The 23431-nt window shown below is 38.1% G+C and overlaps 1 protein-coding gene across 1 annotated transcript; it reads right to left on the bottom strand.

The window, feature by feature from the left end:
• Nucleotides 1–444: 444 nt before the first annotated feature.
• On the bottom strand, nucleotides 445–2665 carry LOC122065797 (E3 ubiquitin-protein ligase ATL6-like). Its single transcript, XM_042629651.1, has one exon. The coding sequence runs from the start codon at nucleotides 2352–2354 to the stop codon at nucleotides 1092–1094; it is 1263 nt and encodes a 420-aa protein (XP_042485585.1). The 5' UTR covers nucleotides 2355–2665; the 3' UTR covers nucleotides 445–1091.
• Between the last annotated feature and the right edge of the window lie 20766 nt (nucleotides 2666–23431).

Below are 23431 nucleotides of genomic sequence, written 5' to 3'. Positions count from 1 at the left end.
GTGGCAACACGGACTGATGGAGGATCGAGGTGGCGGCACGACCTGATAGAGGGTTGAGATGGTGACACAACCTGATAGAGGGTCGAGGTAGCGACACGACCTGATAGAGGGTCGAGGTGACGGCACGACCTGATAAGATGCCAAGGTGGTAGCACAACCTAATGGAGGGCTGAAGTGCAACATTGGTCAGAATGATCCCTACCCGTGCCATGATTTGGAAGAAACACCCTCATCACTTATTAAAGTCAAAAGTGGATCATGTTTTGATACGAGAATCACTCTCATATGATGCTGTTAAAAGTCTACCCAAAACATTTTCTAGAGGTTTTATACTTTTATGTTGTAAAATTTCAGACTTTCATGGTCAATGGTCTTGCAAAATGACCTTTTCACCCTTAATATAAAATATTACATTAGTTAAATCAAGGGTTATTTAAATAATAATAAAATAAAATAAAAAGACAAATCCATCATTTAACACCCCCAAAAAAATACAAAACAAAAAAAAAGCAATTTCACTTTTTATCTCTGGAATCAGACGAAGGGGAAGGTCCTTGACCTGGAGTGATGCAAATGACGGAAACTTCCTCGAAGGCCACGTGGTCCACCGCCACAACCATCTTGACATAACACTTCCGCCATTCACGCATTTCAAAACTTCCACCCATTCCCAGGTCAACCCAAATTTTGCCCTTTCCGTCAATTCCCCTTCCCCCCACCCCTCCCCTCTTTTTTGTCATTTCAGCTACCAAAACAACACCAAAATGACAAAAAAAGTCTCTTCAAATTTGGTTACTAAGCACAGACAGTCGATGTTATCAAACTTCAACTCTTGTTCGGTCTCCGTTACAGTTTCGAATAACAGCTTAGCTTAACTTGACTGATACAATACATTATAGTATTATACATCCTCTTTTTATTTATTTAATTCAACAAAAAAGCCAAAAAAATAAAATTCCTACCGAAAAATAGCCAATATTTGTACACATTTGACATTCCCCAACAGAAAAAAAAGTCTTACGTTCGAAGAATTTAAGTGGGAAAATTTTAAAAGAAAAAAAAAAACTAGAATTAATTAACGTGCCTGACAGTCAAACAGGAGGGCGAGTCGAAGACTGGCCTGCTCCGTCAGATTTCCTGCTCCCTCGCAACGGCAACTTAAAGGGCCTAGGAGGAAGAGGAGGAGTAGTAGCCGCCGTCGCCGTCGCCGTCGCCGTCGCCGTGGCTTCACCTTCGGCTGCCATCCTCGGCGACCGAGCTGAAGACGCCCTCATGAAGAAAGGCGGCGTCCTCGAGAACACCCATCCCTCCGGTTTCTCCCCCATTTCCATCCTCGTGAACCTCGCTCCTCTCCCACTCCCTTCTCCGGTCATCCGGTAACCTCTCCTCGAACTCCCCGCCCTTGGGAACACGACCATGCTTGTGGTCCGGTTCAGCCTCTTGCTCATGATTTGCTTCCTCACCTCTTCCGGCAGCCGGAGGGTGTATCGCTCCATATTCTCTCCCGGTTGGACCAGCGAGTGCCCCGTCGAATGCGACCGCGGAAATCTCCCCGCGAATCTTGGCCTCGTCGATCTCGATCTCGTTGGACGGTTCTGCATTGGTATCTGAACCGGATTAATCACCTCTGCTCTTGCTGGTTCTTCTTCGCTTATTACATGAATGGAAACTTCCTGGTTTTCTGCAACCACTGTTTCCGATCCCCGGATTTCCCCTGTTTCGCCTTCCAATTCCTCTACTGGCATCGTAATTCCAGATGTTTCGCCCGGTTGAGGGACGAGATCGGCTCGACAGACTGGGCAGGTCGTCCGACTAGACAACCAAGCATCGATACACTCGGGATGGAACACATGGTCGCACTTGGGAAGCAATCGAATCGTCTCATCATCTTCGAACTCGTTCAAGCATACGGCGCACTCCAGTGCTCCTTTCCCCAATTTAAGCCCTTTCACAACTGAGTACTCGAAGATTGGGAAGGTTTCGAGCACGGCCGCATCGAGCCCACGATTTGCCCTTCGTGATATTCCGCCACCCATGAAGGTAGCACGTACGCTTCCGCCGCTACGGTTCTCGGCGCACTGGCGGATATAGATGGAGAAGAAGCCCATGAAGAAGAAGGCGCTTATAAGGACGATGAGTATGATGACCATGGAAGGGCTGAAGTTGGCGTTGAAGCCATAGGGATCAACAGGAGGTGTTTGATTACTACTCTGTGCAGAGGTGTACGGTAACGACCGGAAAAGAAGGAACAAGAAGACGTAGGTGAGTCCATGGTGACCTGCTCCCTGGAAACCAAGCAGGTGGAGGAGGATCGGACGGTGGTTCTGCTTATTCAACTTCAATTCGTTCGTCATGAGTTATTGCAGGAAGCTGGCGCTCATACCGCACACCAACTCTATCTATTTCTTTACTTCTCTTCGTTGCTTACTTGCTTGAACGTTTGCTTTTGGCGGCTTAGAATTGCAGAGCTTGTGATGAAAGCAAAGCTGCGGGAAATATAAAGGGTTGGGGGAGAGAGGGGTGAAGACTAGAAACCGGAGCAGGAGAGGAGAGGATCCGGATTAGAAAGATGGAAGGATCCGCCAGGTGACGTGGGTTTCAAGACAAAACTTTGTGGAAATTCCTCTCTAGAGTAGTTGAAAGAGTCGTTTCTGGGGTTTTCAATTTCTGCCTCGTGGTATATAATGCCAATATAGGGGAAATGAAAGGACCCCACGGGGGCCGCCCCGCCGCTACCGGGGCCGATCTCCTATTGAATTTCGAAGCGAGTCGTCGATGATGTAAGCATCCCCATCACACAAGGCGCGTTTTCCCTCTATGGGTTTCAGTCTACTAAATTGACTTCTCTTATTGAATAAAAATAAAAAACTTTTCAGGTCTGTGATTCCGTTAATTAATTGTCCCAATTAATCGAACAGTTGTCTCGATTTTTTTGTTGCTAACAGCTGGCAAACTAAGAGCCGTCTGATCCCATTTTGTGGTTTTGGAATCTGGTTCTGCCGAACATACACAGCACATTGTGGTTGCTTTAGAAGCTTAGAATGTGAACCAGACATTTCCGGACTGGTTCGCTCAACAACTTCCCCAAAAGATGAGGGGAAAAGTCAAACAGGAGAAAACGCTGACGTGGAACATCCTAACCGTTTATCTAGTGTCCCTGTAAAAAGTTGAAAGTTGGCAGTTGGAACCCAGCCTTTCGATTGGTTTTTTGAATATTTTCATCGTCGCCCACGTGGGATGCGATCCTTATCTGTTGAATTAAAGGAAAATAATCATCTGTTTTTCTTATCTCTGTTTTTCTTTGTTTTGCTACCTACAGAATGTGACACGTGAATAATTTTAAGACCAACGCATTGGATGTAATAATTTTTATCTAATCTTAATCGTTGATCTCTTTATTATCCACGTGTCGCATTCTAACAAAACAAAGAAAAACATGAATGGAAAAAACAAACGATTTTGATTCAGAACTTAAAAGGAATCACGTGGATAATTAGACTGATTTGATAGGAATTCATCAGGGGGCCGTCTACGGAGACCCTCTTGGCTCTCCTCAGCCACATATTCACGTAGCACTGGGAAGTGGGACCAGTTCAACTCGATAAGAAGGTTACCACGTGTCGATATAACCAGATTGAAAATGGCATCTGGACAACTCACCCACGTCATAGAGTCTCACAGCTATGACATAACTATAATATGGGACCCATGTCTTCTAGAAGAAAAGTTTCGCTCTAGAAGCTTGGCTTGCTACTGCGATGACTGACTTTGACTACAGCTTGGGAAAGGTCGCCAATACCCAATCCTTCTCTACCAGTCGGATCTTTAGGAAATGATTTTCTGCGGTCGGATATGTTGGACTCTCTCATTAACATGTCCTCCATTGTTATTGTTTTCGCCTCCATTTTTTCGTGATGAAGAGAAGGAAGCAATGAGGAGGAGGGACCATATGATGATTAGTATTATAATAAGATTGATATATATATATATATATTTTTGGCTAATGACGAGTATTCAGACCTTCAATCAATAAATTTGTTGTTCACCAACAACACTACTCCTTTGGTTACAATAAAATTGATGTAACAATTACATACATCTTACTGAGTGGTGCTATTGCTCTAGGGTTTTGGTCACTCGATTAATCCAAGCTGTAAGAGCATTGATGTTGAAACAAAAGTACCGTCAACCAAAGATGTAAAAAGGAGATGGAAGATGATAAGCAAAGTGTGTTGAGAGTGGGAGAAGGGAGAAGGGAGAAGGGAGAAGGGAGAAGGGTGCGTGTGTTGCAAGTGGGGAGGTGGGAGATGGTGTGGCCCCAAGAAAAAAAAAAAAAAAAAAAAGAGGTGGTGGGTCCCACATATTTGAAGAATGATAAAGTATGAAAAGAGTTGGGGTATTTAGGAAGTTCAATTTTTTTTTGGGCGAGTGGTAGCAGGACGTACGTATTGTAATCTTATTTTCACTTTCTTTTAATATTAATCGTCCATTTAAGTTTAGATTAATCTAAATCATCTATTATTTTTTTATATTGTAATTGATTTCTAGTTTTTAGGGTGGAGAGATGATGGATGTGAGTATTTAACTTGTCTAATATTTTTTTATATAAATAAAAAAAAATTCAATATAAACGGACTCCTCCTTCGATTTTGTTGGGAAATCTCAATTCTCTCTCTCTCTCTCTCTCTCTCTCTCAAAATAGGATGAGAGATAAGAAAAAAATCAACATAACTATTTTCAGGCATTGAGCATATGCGAGACTTGATCACACATATCCAAATACCATGTTTACATATTAATCATCAGGGAAGGGATTTGGACAGTAAAGTTTGCATGTATGGCAAAAGACAAATTTGAATTTATAAAGTGCACAAAGCTGTTGAATATTTAGGATTTTATTATTACTTATTGGGTAGATATTATTAACCTATGAGAATTTACCATGGATGCAAATCTTCACTGAAATTGGTAAACAAAACTTCAACTAGACTGGAGAGCGGTGAAAAATGAAGAAGAAAGAATGAACAACCTTGAAGAAGAAGCAAGGAGCGAAAGAAAGAGAAGATCGAGATTTCTAAGCGGAATGAACAGACGAATCCGCTTATATTGGGATTATTATTATTTATTTATTTAAATATTAATAATATTAAACAGAGTTGTAACTGTTTACAACTCTGTTAGCAGGATTAACATATTTAACACGTGTCAATCATATCACTTACGTGAACATTCACTGAGCTCCGAACGTTCCGCATTCCTATTTTTCTGCATATACCGCTACCATTTTGCCTTTTTTTTTACTTAGTAACTATGAGTAATAAATAACTTTAGGGTAGTATTTTTTTTTTTTAATCTTAACTTATAGATGAAAAACATATTTAAACCTACCTATATTGTAACCAATTTTATTATTAATTGATCTAAGTAATAACCCCAAAAAGAAAACCGTGAAGGAGAAGGATCCACACCATAGAAGGCTCCGATCCCTGCCTCTCTTCATGACTCACGAGTTAAAGTTTGTAACTCATTATCTCAATTACGGTCCTAGGGTTTGGAGTATTCAGATTTGGCATCCCTTAATAAGAGAGGAAAAATCATCGGTAATAATTTAAAGGAGAAAAGAATGCTCCCTAGTCGCATGACCCCTATGCCAATGGGGAGCCAATGAAGGAATGCACATGGGCATAAATAAGGGATGGGTTTTTGGGTTCCATAGGGATGGGGATGTCATTTTCTCGACCTCTATGATTGGGCACAAGAGCCACATGACTAGGGAATATTCATTTCCCTTAATTTAAAATATTTGAAATGTCCTCCATATGATTAAAAAACATTAGTAATAATTTTTGGGAAAAAGAAAACTAACCGCTTGCCTGTGTCAATACACTGACCCCATGCATTGAAGATCCTTTTGCATGACCTTCGTGATGGCACAATGGCCATGGAAGCGGGTAACATTCTCTTGCCCATAATTTATTTAAAAGAAGATGATTCTAAAAAAAAAAACTGCATAGAGGAATGCAAACAGAATGTTAGAAGGCAATGAGATCATTTCCCTAATTTAAAATCTTTGAAATGTCCAACAAATGATTATTATTATTATTATGAAAAATGAATTCTATGTGGGAGCGTGGTCCCAGCAACAAGGCCCTTGTCAATGAGATTGAAAGTGCGGGCATCAATCAGGAGGGGTGCTCTCCTAGACAAGGAATGTGTTCCCTTATTATTAGGGTGAGAGAACCCTATCGGTTTCGCATAAAAAATATCGGACTAGCGGACCAATGAAAGGGCATGTGGGAGCATATTCAATACACGCCATAAGGGGTAATGCGATCTTTTATTGCACCAAACTAGCAGGATTCTTTTTTTCTTATTATTATTATGGGATTGAATTCCCTATCCGAATTCATAGAATACGTTAGAGCCTCCCTTGGTCTATCTCTCACCTCTCACGGTAGGGGCATATATAAGATGTGACATTTCGTTATTATTATATGTCACTATTGATAAACATCAACTTATATTCTACAAATTAATTTAGCTTCATAACTTTATATAAATGATAAGAGGTTAAAAGTTAATGGCTGCCACCTTCTATTTATCTTTTCAGAGAATTATTCAATATTGTACACTAAAATAAACATTACGATTGACTCTTGGAGCATTTCTACAAATATATATACGTGGAAAGCAATCACTCACATATTTATGTTAAGAATCAAACATACCAGTTGGGAATAAACTCAAATTGATTGCATTATCTTCTCAGCCATCATTCCTTCTAATATTCTCTCTAAATTCTCTGGTGTGAAACAAGCTCAAATCGTCCTAAGATTCTGTTTGATTTTTCAAGAGAAATTTAAAGAGAAGTAAAATAAAATTTTCAAATTTAAAAAAGAAATTTTAGTAGTTATTATCTCATGTGATTGTGTAAATTATATAAAATTTTCATCATATTTTGTATTACATGTAATTTATATCTTACATGTTATAGCAAAGGGTTTTAGATGCAAAGTAGAGTGAAATTTAATAATCAAGTATAGAATGATTTGAAGTTAGTAATTGTTACGATCCCATATCAGCTTTTGGGGTTGATTCCACATCGTTTTCCTATAATAATTGATGTGGGTTAATATGGTCTTGGGTCCCCTCACTTTGTAAGCCGATTTATGGGGTTGAATTCTTCTAGGACAATAACAGTGATACCAGACGAGCCGATCCTCAACCTAAGTACCTGAGTGAGAGTCGCTAGGAAAAGATTACCTGCCGCCAAGCATAAACCTTGAAATAGAGTAAAAGCCTCTTAGAAAGGGCTACCGAATCCGGAGTGGGCCGTCGTGGACGTCGATTCGAAAGCGTGGTGGTATGTTACAATCCCATATCAACTTATGGGGGCTGATGACACATCGATTTCCTATGAAAATTGATATGGGTTGATATGGTTTTGGGTCCCCTCACTTGTAAGTCAATTTATGGGGTTGAGTTCTTCCAAGACCGTAATCAACTAATATAGTCATATAGGGTAACAATTACAAAAATTTGTTCTTAAATTTAAAATTTTCATCTCGCCTTCCCTATAATTCTCTTTGAAACCAAATTTTTCGTAGAATAGTAGTTACAAAATTTTTTTTCTAAGATTTGAAATTTTAATTTTATTTCCTTTTATTTTATTTATTTTATTTTTTTACTTTTTTTTTGCAACCAAATGGAACATATGTAAATTTGAAACTAATGGATAAGGACTTCATCAAATTAATATCAAACAAATTGTATTACTAGCTCTTAGTGATTTTTGCAGTGACAATGCGAATTTTGTTTTAGCAAATCTGAACATAAAGTCATAAATGATATAACAAATTTGCAAGAAAAAGGTACTATGGAAGATGATTGTACAAGGAAACAAAATATTTAATAATGGGAATATAAGAGAATAAAATAAAAATGTTAATGGGTTGGGATCTAGAAGGAAGAAAATGCCAAAATCAATTAATTTAGGTGTGGAAACATCTTTGGTACATATAATTAAGTCCACAAATGAGGTTCTTCTAGAAGCATTCTTTATTTGTAATAGAAGCTACTCAAAATTAAATATTAAAACGTGAAACGCGATAAACGAATTGCAATCCTCTAGTAATCACTTCCCTTGAGATTATAACTGAACATAAATGGATAGCAATTAATGAATTGGATTGAGTACTGGTTCACCGATATATTAAATAGGAAAAAAGACTCTATGGGAGGATGTAGGCACTTTGAACCTTTCCCCATTAAATAAATGAAAATAGAAGTCTATGTAGATAAAATTATCTTGTTGGTATGTGATGGAATGCTAGTCAACGATATACTTTCGCGAAAGGAAACACACGATGCCATCGTGTGGATACTCTTATATGCCTTCTCAAAAATCACCATGGAATCCTCTCTCTCTCTCTCTCGTTGTTGTACGATTCAACACTTTCCCCCCTTCTTATTCACCATCTACCCAACCGTTGGAATTACTAAAACATAAATATTGGCGTGAGATGACATTTTTCCCTTTTCATACATTCTAAGATATATATTTTTTAATTCCTTTTTGCCTTCTAGGTGGTCAGTTACATAGACTAATACCATTGTTACAGGGAACAAATACCGGAATAAGACCAAACAGCCCTATCCGTAAACAAAGATAAATATTTTTTAATTCCTTCTTGCCTTCTAAGAATTTCAATGATTATAAAGTTTATCACTTTACGATACGCGTCCAAGATTAATTTATGATTTTGTGATCTTAATTGAATAATTTAGTGATCTTAACCAAACTCTCTCTCTCTCACTTACCCCTTCAAAACTCCAAAGTCACAAGTTTGAATTCTAAGGGTTTTTGAAAATTTAAAAATTGAAAAGAATATTGACAAGCTCCAGCAACCCACAAATGACTGGTCTCCACTAGGATCTTCAAGACTCCAGGAAAGAGAGTGGAAACCACCTAGAGGGTCCAAGCCCATTGGAATCTTCCAATAGTCACTAGACTTGGGCCATTCTTCTTTCGTTATCATCATGAGCTGTGAGGCGCTTGTTATCTTCCAAGTTCCAGGTCGCCAAAAGCTATACATTGGGAGAGCCAATGTGAGATAACTATGTCCACGTTGGATGGGTCCCTGATACGACTTACAGGGGAAGGGAAGGGCTGCTTCTAGAAAGTAATAACTTTTCTGCTTCTCATTTCAATTTTTTTTTCCCATTTATACACAATCATTACATTCCCTTTTCTAATTACTTCCGTTATCTAAGACCACCTCAGATTATTACACGTAATCCTCTAGGACGATGTGTCTGCTTCGTGGCCTTGTGCTCCTTCGCGAAGGCAAGATCGTCGTGTTTTCTTCCTGGTTCGTGCCCTCATCAGGTGCCATGTGGTCCAGTTGAATCATGTCATTACCTTCCCTTTAGCTGATAACCTTGAGGATAAGGTTCAGCTGTGGAAATGCTTGATGCAGTGCAGTGACATCCTCCCATGAAGCTTCCTCTAAAGGCAAGCCACACCAATGCACCAGAGCTTGTTTGATAAGGTGGCCACGGTGATGGATGTGATGAAAATTTAGAATTGGTCGGGAACTGGGGAGTTGGCCTCATCAGCAGGTGTAATAGGCAGAGAGCAGGGCTGTGTGGTAGGATCTCCGATACAATTCTTTAGGAGAGAGAAATGGAACACCGGGTGAATCTTCAATGCCTCTGGTAAATCCAGCTTGTAAGCCACCTTTCTTATACTAGCCAGAACTCGGAATGGACCCAAAAATTCCCAACTTCTGATGCGCTCGACGAGCCACCGTCTGTTGCCGATAAGGTTGGAGTTTAACAAAGACTTATTCTCCCACCTCAAATTCCCTTTCTGTTCGCCCTCTATCAACTTGTAGGTTCATGCAATCTTGTGCCCGAATAAGGTTCAATTTCAGAACGTGAAGTGATCTCTGGATTGGAGTTCCCTATTGACTGCTTCATTTAAGGAGGCTTCTGGAATGTATCAAGTTATCGTTGGGGGTTGTCAGCCATACAAGGCCTGAAATGGGGTCATTCTCGATGCGGTGTGGAACGAGGTTTTGTATCAGAATTCAGCCCAATGTAAGAACTTCACCCATTGAGTTGGCGTCTCTGCGACAAAGTTTCTCAAATACATTTCGAGGCAGCGGTTCAAAACCTCGGTTTGCCCATCGATTTGGGGATGATAGGAGCTGCTCATACAGAGTGTCGTTCCCTATAATCGGAACAACTCACTCCAAAACTTGCTAAGGAATAGGGGGTCATGGTCACTCACTATTGAGCTGGGGAAACCATGGAGCTTTGCGATTTCTGTAGCAAATACCTCTGCGAATGGAGTACTAGTGAAGTTGTTTGACAATGTGCTGAAATGCACATATTTTGTCAATCTATATGGCACTCTTAACCCCGGAGTTGGGCAACCCCGTAATGAAGTCCATTGAGATGTCTTCCTATATTTGTTCAGGCACGGGCAGAGGTTGTAGGAGTCTTGCTAGTGGTGTGGTTGTGGGTTTCATTTGTTGGCATGTCCCACAAGAAGCCACATATTGCTTAATAAAGGCTTGAATCCCCTTCCGGAAAAAATTGGTAGCAACTTTTTTGAATGTTCTGAGAAAACCAGCAATTCCACCCAATTGGTGATGTATGAAACTTCTTCAAGAATATCTCACGAAGAGGAGAATCAGCAACCAAGACGAGGCGCTGATTGTAGTATAGCAGTCCATTCTGATGGGTGTACCCCATGTATGCGCTCTGGAATTCGTCACTGGAAAGCACTTCTTTCTTCAATTGATCAAGGAAGTTCAGAGTAGGAGTAGAGAATGCCAACGAAATCGAGGTCGGAGCGGCCACTCGCGACAAGGCATCCGCTACTAAGTTCTCCTTCCCTGGCCTGTACACGATATCAAATGCAAAACCCACAAGTTCGGATACCCAATGCTTCTAAACAGGTGTTTGTATAGTCTACTCCGTTAAATCCTTCAAACTCCTTTGATCAGTGACTGTGGTGAACTTTTGTCCCAAGAGGTAATGCCTCCAGCGCATGACTGCTTGCGAGATCGCGTACATTTCGTGAACATATGTGGACGACACCCTCATCTTGGGAGACAACTTTATTACTGAAGTAGCCAATTGGACGCCCATTCTAGTGTAGCAACACACCGATGCCTTCCCCTGAGGCTCCATAGTGAATGGTAGAGAAAAGTCGGGTAATGCTGATACAGGGGCGGTCGTCAAGGCTCTTTGTAACGTTTCAAACGCAATTTATGCGGCTGTGGTCCAAGAGAAGGTGCCTTTCTTCAAGAGATCAGTGATTGGGGCTGCAAGATGGGCATAGCGACGTATGAACCTGTGGTAGTACCCTATGAGACCCAAAAATCCTCTTAGCTCTGTCAAGTTGCTGGGCACAGGCCAGGTGAGTACCGCTACTATTTTCGAAGGATCCACCACCACGCCTTGAGCTGAAACAATATATCCCAAATAATCGATGGTTGTTTGAAGGCACACTTGGAGCGTTTGGCATGGAGTTGATGTCGCTGCAGTAGGTTCAAAACTTTTTGGAGGTGGAGCAGATGATCTAACCATGACTGACTATAGACCAACACATCGTCGAAAACCACCAATACAAATTGTCACAGGAATGGGCGGAATATGGAGTTTATTGTGGATTGGAATGTCGACGGTGCGTTGGATAGGCCTCGGGCATGACCAGAAACTCGTGGTGCCCTTCATGCATTTTAAACGCCTGTCTCGTATGAGAATCTGATGGTAACCAGACCTAAGATCAAGTTTGAAGAAGTATTTGGCTCCGTGTAACTCATCTAGGAGTTCGTAAACTGTGATGGCGTTCAAAGCCCGATAGTCCATGCAGAACCTCCATGTCCCATCCTTCTATTTGACCAGTAGGACCAGCGAAGAAAATGGGCTCATACTTGGCGGATTATTCCTGTGGCCAACATCTCAATAACTAGGCACTCAATCTCATTGTTCTAAAAGTGCGGGTAATGATACGACCTTACATTGACCGGATGTGCTCCTAGTTGCCAGTGAATGGCGTGATCCTAGCTTCATGATGGTGGTAATCCCGTTGGAGAAGCAAACACTGAATCAAATGATGGTAACAAGGTTTGAAGCTCAGGACTATCACAACTAAGTGTGGAAGTAGGAGTCTGTCGGAGCTCTAGCTGAAACAGAGTAACCAATTAATCGGTTTCCTTGAGGCGTCGGACAGCTTGACATTGCAATTGGTACAATGCTTGTAATGACTCACCCTTCCGCATGATGCATTTCTCCCCTTCCATAAATTCCAATGTTAGTTGACTGTAAGTAAAGAGAACAGGACCAGTTGGGTCAACCATTGAACCCCTAGCACCAGGTCTGCTCAAAAAAGTGGTAAAACTAAGGAAAATAATCCTCTGTTTTTTCTCATCCCTGTTTTTTCTTGTTTTGTTACCTGCAGAACACGACACGTAAACAATTTTAAGACCAACACACCAGATGTAATAATCCTCACTCAATCTTAACCGTTAGTCTCCTTGTTGTCCACGTGTCACGTTCTGTAGATAGCAAAACAAGGAAAAGCATGGATAAGAAAAACAGAGGATTTTGATCCTATTTAGAGTGGGTCTTGGAACATCCGATACTTTATATGTATCGTTGCGCGTATGTTATGAATGTATTGGGTTTTGTCGATTTTATGGATTAGAAATGGGTAACCATCCATCCGTCTCGCCCGCCCACCACTACTTTGGAAGTGGATGGTGGGTAGGTAAAGCTACAGATTTTTGACCGGCTTTACAACTATATCTGACTCTAAGATGGTCTCCTGATCGTTGAAAAAACGGGAGGTGGAAGCTCATCCACGTGTATATGGATGCATTCAATTTAAATCTCATAAATAATTTGCGGTAGAGGTAGGGGAGAAGGTTTCTTGTGTTGTTGGTCCAAGTGAACGAATTTATGCATCGGTTAGTTTTGTCATATTTTTTAATTTGAATTTCTTTTACGTTAGAGGACCCAAGTTTTGTCATATTTTAAAATTTGGATCGAATCAATTAAGATCGCCTGAATGGATAGGAATTAACCAAGATCCATCTCTAATCCTAGATCAATTTGATATTGATTCACTGATAAAGTATAAGGGTAAAATGGTCTAAAGGATTAATCTTGAATTTTTATTTTATTTTTAAATCAAAGGTAATCATTCGATCCAAATCATTGACATTGGCTAAGATTGATCCAGATATCAATTCTGAGTTTTAAAACCTTTGTCCAAATAAACTTCAGCCAATAGATTAAAAGATCTAGGATTATGAATACACTATGTAGATAACCAAGAGTAACCCCCTCTCTCTCTCTTCATCAAATAGATTAAAAACATATAGGATTATGAATACATTATACAGAGAGCCAAGAGTAACTCTCTCTCTCTCTGATCTACATCTGTATCCTGATATGGCCATTTGGAGCTTACTTCTCTTCTACAAGCTATGGATTCAGATTTTTTCAATTAAGTATATCATATGATTTATATATCCACCAGTACTCAACTAACATAATCAAATGACACAAAGTTATAGCTCATGCAATCAAACATAATTTGCAATAGCCCACCAAAGTACCAATGAGGCAACCAAACTAGAACTATATGCTGAACGTTAGGTACCGTTCTCCTCAGGGGTTCAGTTGGATATGTTGTGTGCTGAATCTATACAATTGGAAGGCCTCGTCAATGGTCCCCTCTCCTATATTTCAGGTCTTCCAGGGGAATAAGTCAAGGTGATCCTCTTTTTTTCAGATTTATTTGTATTATGTGCTGAGGTTCTTTCCTCCCTCTTGTCATTGCACTTGAAGTAAGTAGAATTCAAGAAATCAGAATTGATAGACGGGGTGAAAAAATTTCTCACATGAATTTTGCCGATGATCTTATTTTATTTGGGAAAGCATCCACGTCTGAAGCTAGACCTCTAGATAATATTATGAAATCTTGTTATAAGTATTCTGGTCAGACTACTAATCTCCACGAAACTTCTCTTTACACCGAAGGGAATCAATCTAAGGTGATAGTAAGTTATAGTAAGTTAGCTTCAAAACCAGATAAATTGGAAATTGGAAGTGGAACTGTCAAATTCGGAAGTAAGCCAATGAGTGTTAAGACTTACAATAGTTGGTCAAGGTCTTGTCTTCCCATGTAAATTGAGAGTTGGTTGTTGAGAGCTTCTGATTTTGGAAAGAAATTATCTCGAATGGAGAGACTGATTATACATCAAATGAATGCCTTAAGTGAGATGCCTTTGGAGGGAGCAGCAATGCTTTTGATGATCAAGTGGAGGAACTAAATGAACTAACTTGCTTGAGGAACTAAATGAACTCATGAAGGGAGGAGCCTATGCGTAGATCGATCTTTTGATATAGAATTTATATGGTATCATAGCCAGGTTCTCTCTAATTCTCTTTGGTTCTATCCTTCTTAGTCATGTCTACGTGTAAAGTGGTTCCGATCCCAATCCACCTACACGTGAGAGGGAGCGTTAGTCTTATTAGTCTCACATTGATTCCGAGTGAGACAATCCCTTTCTTTATATACCTATGAACATCTCCTCTTACCAGATCAATCTTTTGAGATGAAAATTTATAGTAAATTTTATCACCTAGTTTGGTTAAAGATTTGGAAATTGCTTATAGCTTATAAAGTCAAATTCTAATATGGAAGATTGTGCATAAAAAATTTATTTCCTCCGGATTTACTTAATAATAGAGCTTTCGAACTTCTCATTCAATGCTTGCTACATCTCACCAATATGCTGAGTATTGAACATCTCTTCAAAGATTGCCTAGTTTTGGTAAAGAAGGGATTGATGGCATTTGTTGTAAGTCATCGAATCATTTCATTTATTGTTTCTCTGCTAGAATTGAATGGAATTATACACTTGTTGCCAAATCTCTCTTATTTTATCTTAGGCTATGTTTGGTTGTAAAAAGAATTAAAGGGAATGAAAGTGAAATTTTTATACTTGAAAAAGAAATATAGGTAATCATTATCCATGTGACTCTAACATTAACTTCAAATCATTCCATATTTGGTTATAGAATTTCACTTTACTTTGTATCTAAAACCCTTTGCTATAATATGTAAAATGAAAATTACATGTTAAATATATCATTACTAAATATGGTTAAAAAAATTAAGCAGTGTATACAATCATATGGGGTAATGATTATAAACATTTCTTAAGTATGAAAATTTCATTTCCCTTCCCTTTAAATTCCCATCGTAACCAAACGAAGCCTTTAGAAAGGTTTTTGACATGTAATCATCATCAAGAGTGATAATTTACTAATAGTGAATCTCCTCAATCTGGACGTCTCTTCCATTCCTTAGAGGATTTCTTTTATTATATTAGATTTCGATCCTATATATGTATAGCTAGACTTTTTATAAAGTTATTTTCAGCATATTCTCCATAAGGCTAATTTTACAACTGATGTTCTTCCTTCTCTAGGTGCCAGGGAATAGTTAGTTTCTATTTGGGTTGAATATTCTTCACCTTGTATGTCTCCTCAATTGTACTCTTGACTTTTATGGAACTTTGTTCCATTGTTAATAATTTTTTTTTATCAGAAAATTTGTTTGGGACTTTGCACTTGGACTATATTTGATTTTATTATTTCAGGTTTATTTTATGGCGCCTCTGAAGGTGAACATGTCATTCGTTTGGCCAAATAGATAAGGGTTTTCAATTGGTTGTCCAGGTTTTGGTGATCCGGCTAACCGAAATCCTTGACACATGGTGGCTTACATCGAAATCGACTGATAAGTTAATAAGGGCCCGTTTGGTATCGTTTCTGTTCCAGAAACGCCGTTTCGTGTCAAAAACAAAAATTTCAATTTCTGTGTCAAAACGCAGTTTTTAAACGAAAAAATGGTGTTTCAAAATTTCAGATTTTTATTGAGAATTTTTTTTTTTTTTTTTTTGTAAAATGGAACGAAACGGGACACGGAACCCTTTTGGATTCCGTCAATCGTTTTTTTTTTTTTTTTTTTTCACTTTTTGTTCCAAAAAAACAGAAACGGACCATAAGTGCACCAAACAGAAGATTCCGTTTTTTCGTTACAATAGAACGAAAAAACTCCAGAAACGTTTTTTTAGAACGATACCAAACGGAGCCTAAGTCTTTGAAATTAAAATCAATTAGCTATTGATCCAGACAATTTTTAGTCTATTATTAGATTTTGATTTTAGTCCTTATTGGTATCAATATATAAAAAACTTGTATAGTTAGTATCTAAACTCTAATTAGCACTTTGAATTGTGTGTGTATATGTGTTTATTTTCCAATTATAATCAATTAACCCTATGATTATGTGTCCATATGTGTTTATTTTCCAATTATAATCAATTAACCCTATGACTAAGTACTTAAATAAATAATAAAAAATATCTAAACATAAGATAGATGAATTGAAATTCTGATTAAAATATCTAACAAATGGCAACTAGTTGATGGCTGTCATTCCCTCGATATAAGGGATTTTTTTTTTTCTTTTTGGTGACTGAAAAAAAAAATAAAAGAAAAATAAAAGATATATTGGACGGACCAAACAGGCTAGCCAAGGGAAATGATCCTAACCCAAGAAAATCAGCCTAGAAAGAAAGAGACTAAGGCTCTGTACTGTAACATTCTAAAAAATGGGTTCTAATGTTTTTTCATTTTTTTGAAACAGAAATGAGGTAAAACCTATATGGGAAGCCCGGTTCAATTTCTTGTTTTTTTGAAATGAACCGGGCACTTATGAGACTTTTGAATCCATTTTTTGGAGCATAAAATACTTGCTTTTCACTTTTAGAATTCATTCTAAGCAAAAGGCACCGAAATATGTATCACTTATAAGTTATGAAGGGTAAATGGGGAAATTACCCTCAAAACATAACTTTGTTATGTTTCAAGGAACCCTAACCCCATTTTCACTTGCAGGAGGCGAGAGGCGAGAAGGAGGTGAGAAGGAGACAAGAGGTGAGAAGGAGGCGAGAGGCGAGAAGCTCTGCTCGGTACAAATTTTCTTGTCTACCATCTTCGATCTACCATCTTCAAGGTAAATGAAGATCTCTCTCTCTCTTTCTCTTTCTCGTTCTTTTTTTTCCCGCCTCTGCAAGACTACAACTCTCCACGCCACTCTTCAAACTTGAAACTGACTTAGAACACCTCCATTTTCCGCCATTGTTTCACCTCTACCTACTCCATCGCTCTTCCTGCTAACAGCGAAGAAGTACAAAGGAAGGTAAGGATTCAAATTAACTTCTTCTCCTTCTTCCCGTCTAATCTCTCGTCTCTGCCCCCTCCCCCTGTGTTTCCAAGAAATCGATTCTTTGATTCCTGTTATTATTAAAGTTTAAGCTCACATTCAATTCGATGTATTGGCGACTTCCTGTAACGATCTTCGAATTTGATTAGCCAAGATGGAGGGGGACGGAGATTATTCCGACGAAGAAGATTACTTGTTGACTCCAGATTCGGACATGAGCGTTAGCGATGAAGGTATCAACGGAGATTATTCCGACGAAGAAGATTACTCGTCGACTCCAGATTCGGACATGAGCGTTAGCGATGAAGGTATCTCATTAGTATATTACTTTTCTTGTAAAGAAGTTTAATTTATCGGAAAAAAAGATCATAAAGAAAGGGATAAATCTTTGAAAGATTGGTCGGATTGTAAGATAGAAACAGAGAGGTATTATCATCTTCTGTCTATGTAGGTGGAAGTTCTCCGCCTGAACCTCCGGCAGCAGAGGAAGTGAGGGAATGCATTGATTGGGACCAACAGAACAGTGACTTTCTAGAGAAACTATTAGAAGAAGAAGATGAACAGGAGGATAAAGGAAAAGTTGTGATCGAAATTAGTGACGATAATGATGTTTCTGATCGGGACCAAGAGAACCTTGACCTTCTAGAGAAACCATTAGAAGAAGATGAACCAGAGGCTAAAGGAAAAGATGTGATCGAAATTAGTGACGACAATGATGTTGTTGATATGGAGATATTCTTATTTGTCTCATTCAACTTAAGTTATTTGGATAATAATGATTTTCATAACTTAGAATTTATTAAAAAACCATTGACTATCCTTAGATTTTATTTAAAAATCACAACTTTGACACCCATGGTGAAGATGACACTTTATGTAAATATTGGTTTCTAACAGAAACGATTCTGTTAAGTATGAACCATACATGTTTCTGTTTCTTTCAGGTTACAAAATCAATTTTTTTTTACGATTACCATACAAAATTTAAGATGCAGAATCACTCCAAAAAAATAGAAATGCAAAAAAGTGTGCTAGCCCCAAAATCATGTTAAAAAAATAGAATCGTTACAGTACAGAGCCTAAAAGAGGGACAACTAGCATAGAAAGGAACAAACAACAAAAGAAAGTAATGATACACCAAAAAAGAGGGGAGAGGGAGTAAACAAGCAACAAAGACCTAATCGATGACACACCCAAAAAAAAGGGGTTAGAGGGGAAAAACATTCCACAAAGAGTTGGAAGATGATACAACAAAACTAAGGGGAGGGGGAAAAAGAGAAGGTCCCATGACACCGAGAGATGTCTATTTTTGATTGTATACAAACATCACATTTGAGGAAAATTTTATTTCTAACTTCAAAAGATATAGTATCCCAGTCTATTCCAAAGTGCGCAAAGAGGGAGTCCATCTTCTTTTGCTTCTTTCCCATTGGATATGATAGATTACTATATTAAAAGCCAACTTTCCAAGAGAGTCACATGAGGTTTTACCATTAATATATATATATATATATATATTTAAATTCATCTCTTACACTATATATTTAAATTCATCTCTTACACCCATGCCCTAATTCTGTCAAATTTGAACTTTATAAATAGGTGATGCACAGTGTCAACACCGATGACTTGTGGATAGCAACAGTTTACTGTGTCTAGAAGGAAGAAATGACCCCTCTTGCCAATGCAGACTTCATTGGGACACCCAAAAAAGTTTCAAACCTCCCAAGCCTTGGTGGTAAGTGACCCGTACACCTCTCTCACATGACTACCATGTATGGTAAACACTCTCCATATGACCGTGCATAAGTCCATAGGGAAACCACCTTAGGTGTTGGCAAAAAGGGCTGGAAACCAACTAAGTATAGTAGTTGGTACTATCCAACGGCTGGACAATGACCTACCAGTGACACTTACTGGTGGGTTCACATGGCCAAACTACCGAGTTAAGCCAATTTGGCCAAGGCCCACTGGGCAGACAAACGGGCTTTAGTTAATATGGCTATAAATAGTAAAAATTATTTGAGGACAGTTTTGTACTTTCCAGATTATGGTTTTTTTGCTATATATTTGTAGCGATGGTTTCTTTCTCTATAATGAAAGCAATACTAAGAGGTGTGAGGACGAGTGTTGTAACCATATTCCCCATTAATAGTGAAACAGGATCTCATCTTATCAAAGACGTAGGCAATCTTGTCGAACCTCATAAATCTGTGTGCGTTGCTTGTTCTTGTTTTTCCATTATCTTCTGCATCATTTTAGGATTATGTTTCTACACAAAGGAGCGACCTTTAGCATACCTAAGAGCAAATATGGTGGGGGGTAGGATGCAATCTCTTGCCTTCCTAGACTTAACGCTAAACCCAATGGCTGGCTGCCTCCATTGTCCTACGAGGTAGCCCAAAGGGCACATTGATGTTATCTATCGATTAGTCCTTGCTTTGTATATTAAAAAATGAATCCTACTTGCACTGATTAATATTTTTCTCCTTAAGAAATGTTGAGATATTAGGGTTTTATAAGTATTAAGTATGTCCAAGTTAGGTCAAGTAAAAGCGTGTTTGGCCTATCCCATAACAATTTAAATGAAAAATGACAAATAATCGATATTATAATTGATTTTACATTTTCAAAGAAAAAAACGACAATCAAACAAGGGGAAAAACACAACCATCAGATGGGCTGAGGAGATGTACCACAGAACCTCATCCCCCACTCAATGGTTGTATGCATTACTATACACAAAACCTTTTGCCATCAAATAATACCTAAAAAGTGCAAAAGAAAAATAAAGTATTAACGCTTGAATATTAGCTTTTAAATTTTTAAACCTAGTTCCCCAAAGGGACAAAAAGGCGACATTAGGCCATAAGGAATCTACTTGACGAAGCATTTTATCGTCTTTTCCATGTGGCAAAGGCCTATTGGATCAAAACTTTACTATGGAAGATTTCGATGTGAAGGAGAAAATTTAATCTTGATTCTTAGTTCATTTACATGTTCCAAAATAATGAATTACAACAAATTCAACATCTTTTTTAGGGGGCAAAAGTAGGAGTTGAACACTGAGAGAAAATGAAGTATAACTGTTGAAACTTTTAATGTTCAAAATATTATTTTATTTTCAAAAGTTTTGTTAGGATATTATGTTCAAAATATTTGTTGAATGACAAACCTCTGTGAATGCCGATTGAAGTGGTATGGTCATGTTAAAAAATGAGGCCTAATTAAGGATGCCCCTGCAAGGAGGAATGACTTGATTTAGATTGAATGAGCTAAAAGAGATAGGGACAAGCCTAAAATGATCATAGGCAAAATGGTGAAAAATGATATGCTTAATCTCGATTTTGTCTCAAGTATGACCTTGGATAGAGCCTATTGGAGGCCAAGGATCCATGTAACCGAACTTTTACTGACTTGTGTAGGCTACAACTCTTCCCTCTTACTCTCATCTTCAATCCTTTCATTTCTCCCTTCCCCAACTCCATGTGGATTTTTTTCCTATTTCTTTGCCTTTTTACATATACATGTAATCAACTCCATTAAGTTGGGTTAAAGCTGAGTTTGTTGTGGTTGTTATTGTTGTATTATTATGTCTTTTCTTAATAGACACCTTGGCAAATTATTGGAAGATATGTTGAATGATCAACAACCATGTCTTATAAAAGAGACATGGTGTTTGCATGTCTCTTCCTCTCGTATAGATTGAGAGGAGGTTAAGCCCATTTCTCTAAAAAAATTTAGAGACAATGGCCCAATAAACAAGTGCAATGACTACTGAAAGAGCATGTGAGGTTGTTTTATCTTGGAAACTAATTCATAAATCTGGTTCGCACCATAGGGGGCGTCTACAGTCTTAAGGAGCAAGAGTGATTGGACTTAGCCCACCAATTCCTCAAGTTTCTCCATAAATTTTCAGGTTCATGACACTGCGTTTGGTGCTTGAATTTGTCGTCATCAACCTCTATTTGTCTATCTTTCATATAAGTATTATATTTCCCTTGTTACATGTTTTTACATGCATATTTTGAATGAATATTTTCAATGATAACAATTTATTAAATTAAATGGATTATAACAAAACATGCATTCTATAAAATTTGAACTCAATACTTACTAGGTAAAGGTGAAATCTTTTTTTTTTTTTGGCTGGTACATATCAAATCATTATCTATAATTGTGTCTTTTAACTGATTCAGACTTCCTTGGTGCATTTTTCAGAATTATAAGAGTTGTATCAATTTCTCTATTAATGTTTGAGCCAAAAAAATTCTTTATCTATCAATGGAGAATGCCTCTATTTAGTTTATGCCTAGAAGTGGAAATTCCTTTCTTCAATTTATCCCCATAAATGCAAATTCAGTTACTCATAACCTTGAACAATGAGGAAGATTATGTTGGTTCCTAGAAGGTAATATGTTTGACTCTCTAACCTTCAACTTGTGTTTTAAGGCACCCTTTCCCACTCTCTAGTTGTAGTAATCTTACTTTTTTTATCCTTTAATATGCCACATTTTTTTTTTCTAATGAGAGTAAATACAATCATTTTGTATGTGTACTAAAAAAATGTGCATGATTCCACAAATAAATAAATATACAAGATAACGATAACTTTTGATGATGACATAATGATGAATCATTTTCAAATTATTTTTGATAAAGTTTTTCCATTATCTTAAAAAGCTTTTGTGAATATGACAAGAGGAGTTGATCAAGTGATCTACCCTCAATTGGTACAAAACAAACACCAATGCTCTTGAGAGGAGTTGATCAAGTGATCTACCCTCAATTTCGTACTCCACTGAGCACTACAAACCACTAGGTCAATGGCCCAGGTTTTGAAGAGAGGGGTTTCTTTCACCCATAGTTAAGAGAGAAAACCAATAGTCCTAATTTCTTCTCTTCCACTATTGTAGAAGTCCAAAAATGCCCTTAGAATGGGTAAAGAGTCTCTTCCAAATGCAATGACAAGGATGGATGCATGAGAAGAGAGAAACTAGATCCTCTTCATCTAATTAAAACTACGCCTTAATCCTCATTCCCCCTTTTAGTAAAGTCTTCCTAGTTCATGTAGGACATGGAGTATTTTTAAAGCAGTGACTTTTGACCAAGGTTCTAAAACTCAGGATGATCATGGGATCGGTCAAGGCCGATACTATTTTGATACTAATCTAGATTGACCTAGATCTGAACGTATCAGATAGATCTACCCTTGTTTTAAAAAAAAAATCAGTTTTTATTATAATTTGACCCTTGGACCATGCTTATGTATTGAGATCGAGAAGGTCAAATTGAAGATTGATCAGAATTTAGTCAAGGTTGATACCATTTCGATCCAATCAATACTGACCGATCCGATCCGAGTTTTAGATCCATGACCTCGAATAGTTATAATCAAATATTTGTGGATAACTAAGTTGCTTAGTTTTTTCTTTTTATTTTAAACACATCTTGTCATAGCAGGCATGGGCATTTTTTATTTTATTTTTATTAACCAAGCCTAATCCTCGGGGAGACTAGCACAACAACGCACTACTATTATCTCTACTTAAATCGTAGATGCATAGATAGGGAATTGAACCTGAGACCGTGCACCTAATCCACACAATCCCTAGTTCGCCCTAACCATCTGGGCAACCCATGAGTGAGTACAAAATAAATAAGAAAAACACATACACACACACACACTCACATAATGCGTACGACAGGGTTCGATCCCACGACCTCCTTTCCTGGGTGCCAGCTCCACAAGCCGAAGCTACCACCACTAGGCTATCCTAGTGTTCGTGGCATGGGCATTTGTCTCAAGTTGAATCCTCCTACTGCATTGTAGAGCTCATTGCTATCGTTGGATATGTATGTCCATCAAACTAGATTTATTAATAAAGTTATTTAATTCTATTTATGCATGATATTTATTTATTGGGCTTGTCAGTTATTCCATAGGTTTTCATCCAAAATTATTCTCGATTAGGGATAGGATTGGACATACTGTTCATATGATCATTACATTGTACATCACTAGGGATATGATTCCGGTACATAAATGTAAGTACATACATATATTGTGTGTGTATAGAAAAGAATTTGGTAAGAATTGAGCATATATTA

Source organism: Macadamia integrifolia, unplaced genomic scaffold (assembly GCF_013358625.1).
Source record: "Macadamia integrifolia cultivar HAES 741 unplaced genomic scaffold, SCU_Mint_v3 scaffold212, whole genome shotgun sequence".
NCBI lineage: Eukaryota > Viridiplantae > Streptophyta > Magnoliopsida > Proteales > Proteaceae > Macadamia > Macadamia integrifolia.
The sequence above is the reverse complement of the archived record's forward strand: the minus strand, read 5'-3'. Positions and strand labels throughout refer to the sequence as shown.

Coding starts and splice junctions, on each gene's coding strand:
- LOC122065797 (XM_042629651.1), bottom strand. CDS start 2,354: ATGACGAACGAATTGAAGTTGAATAAGCAGAACCACCGTCCGATCCTC.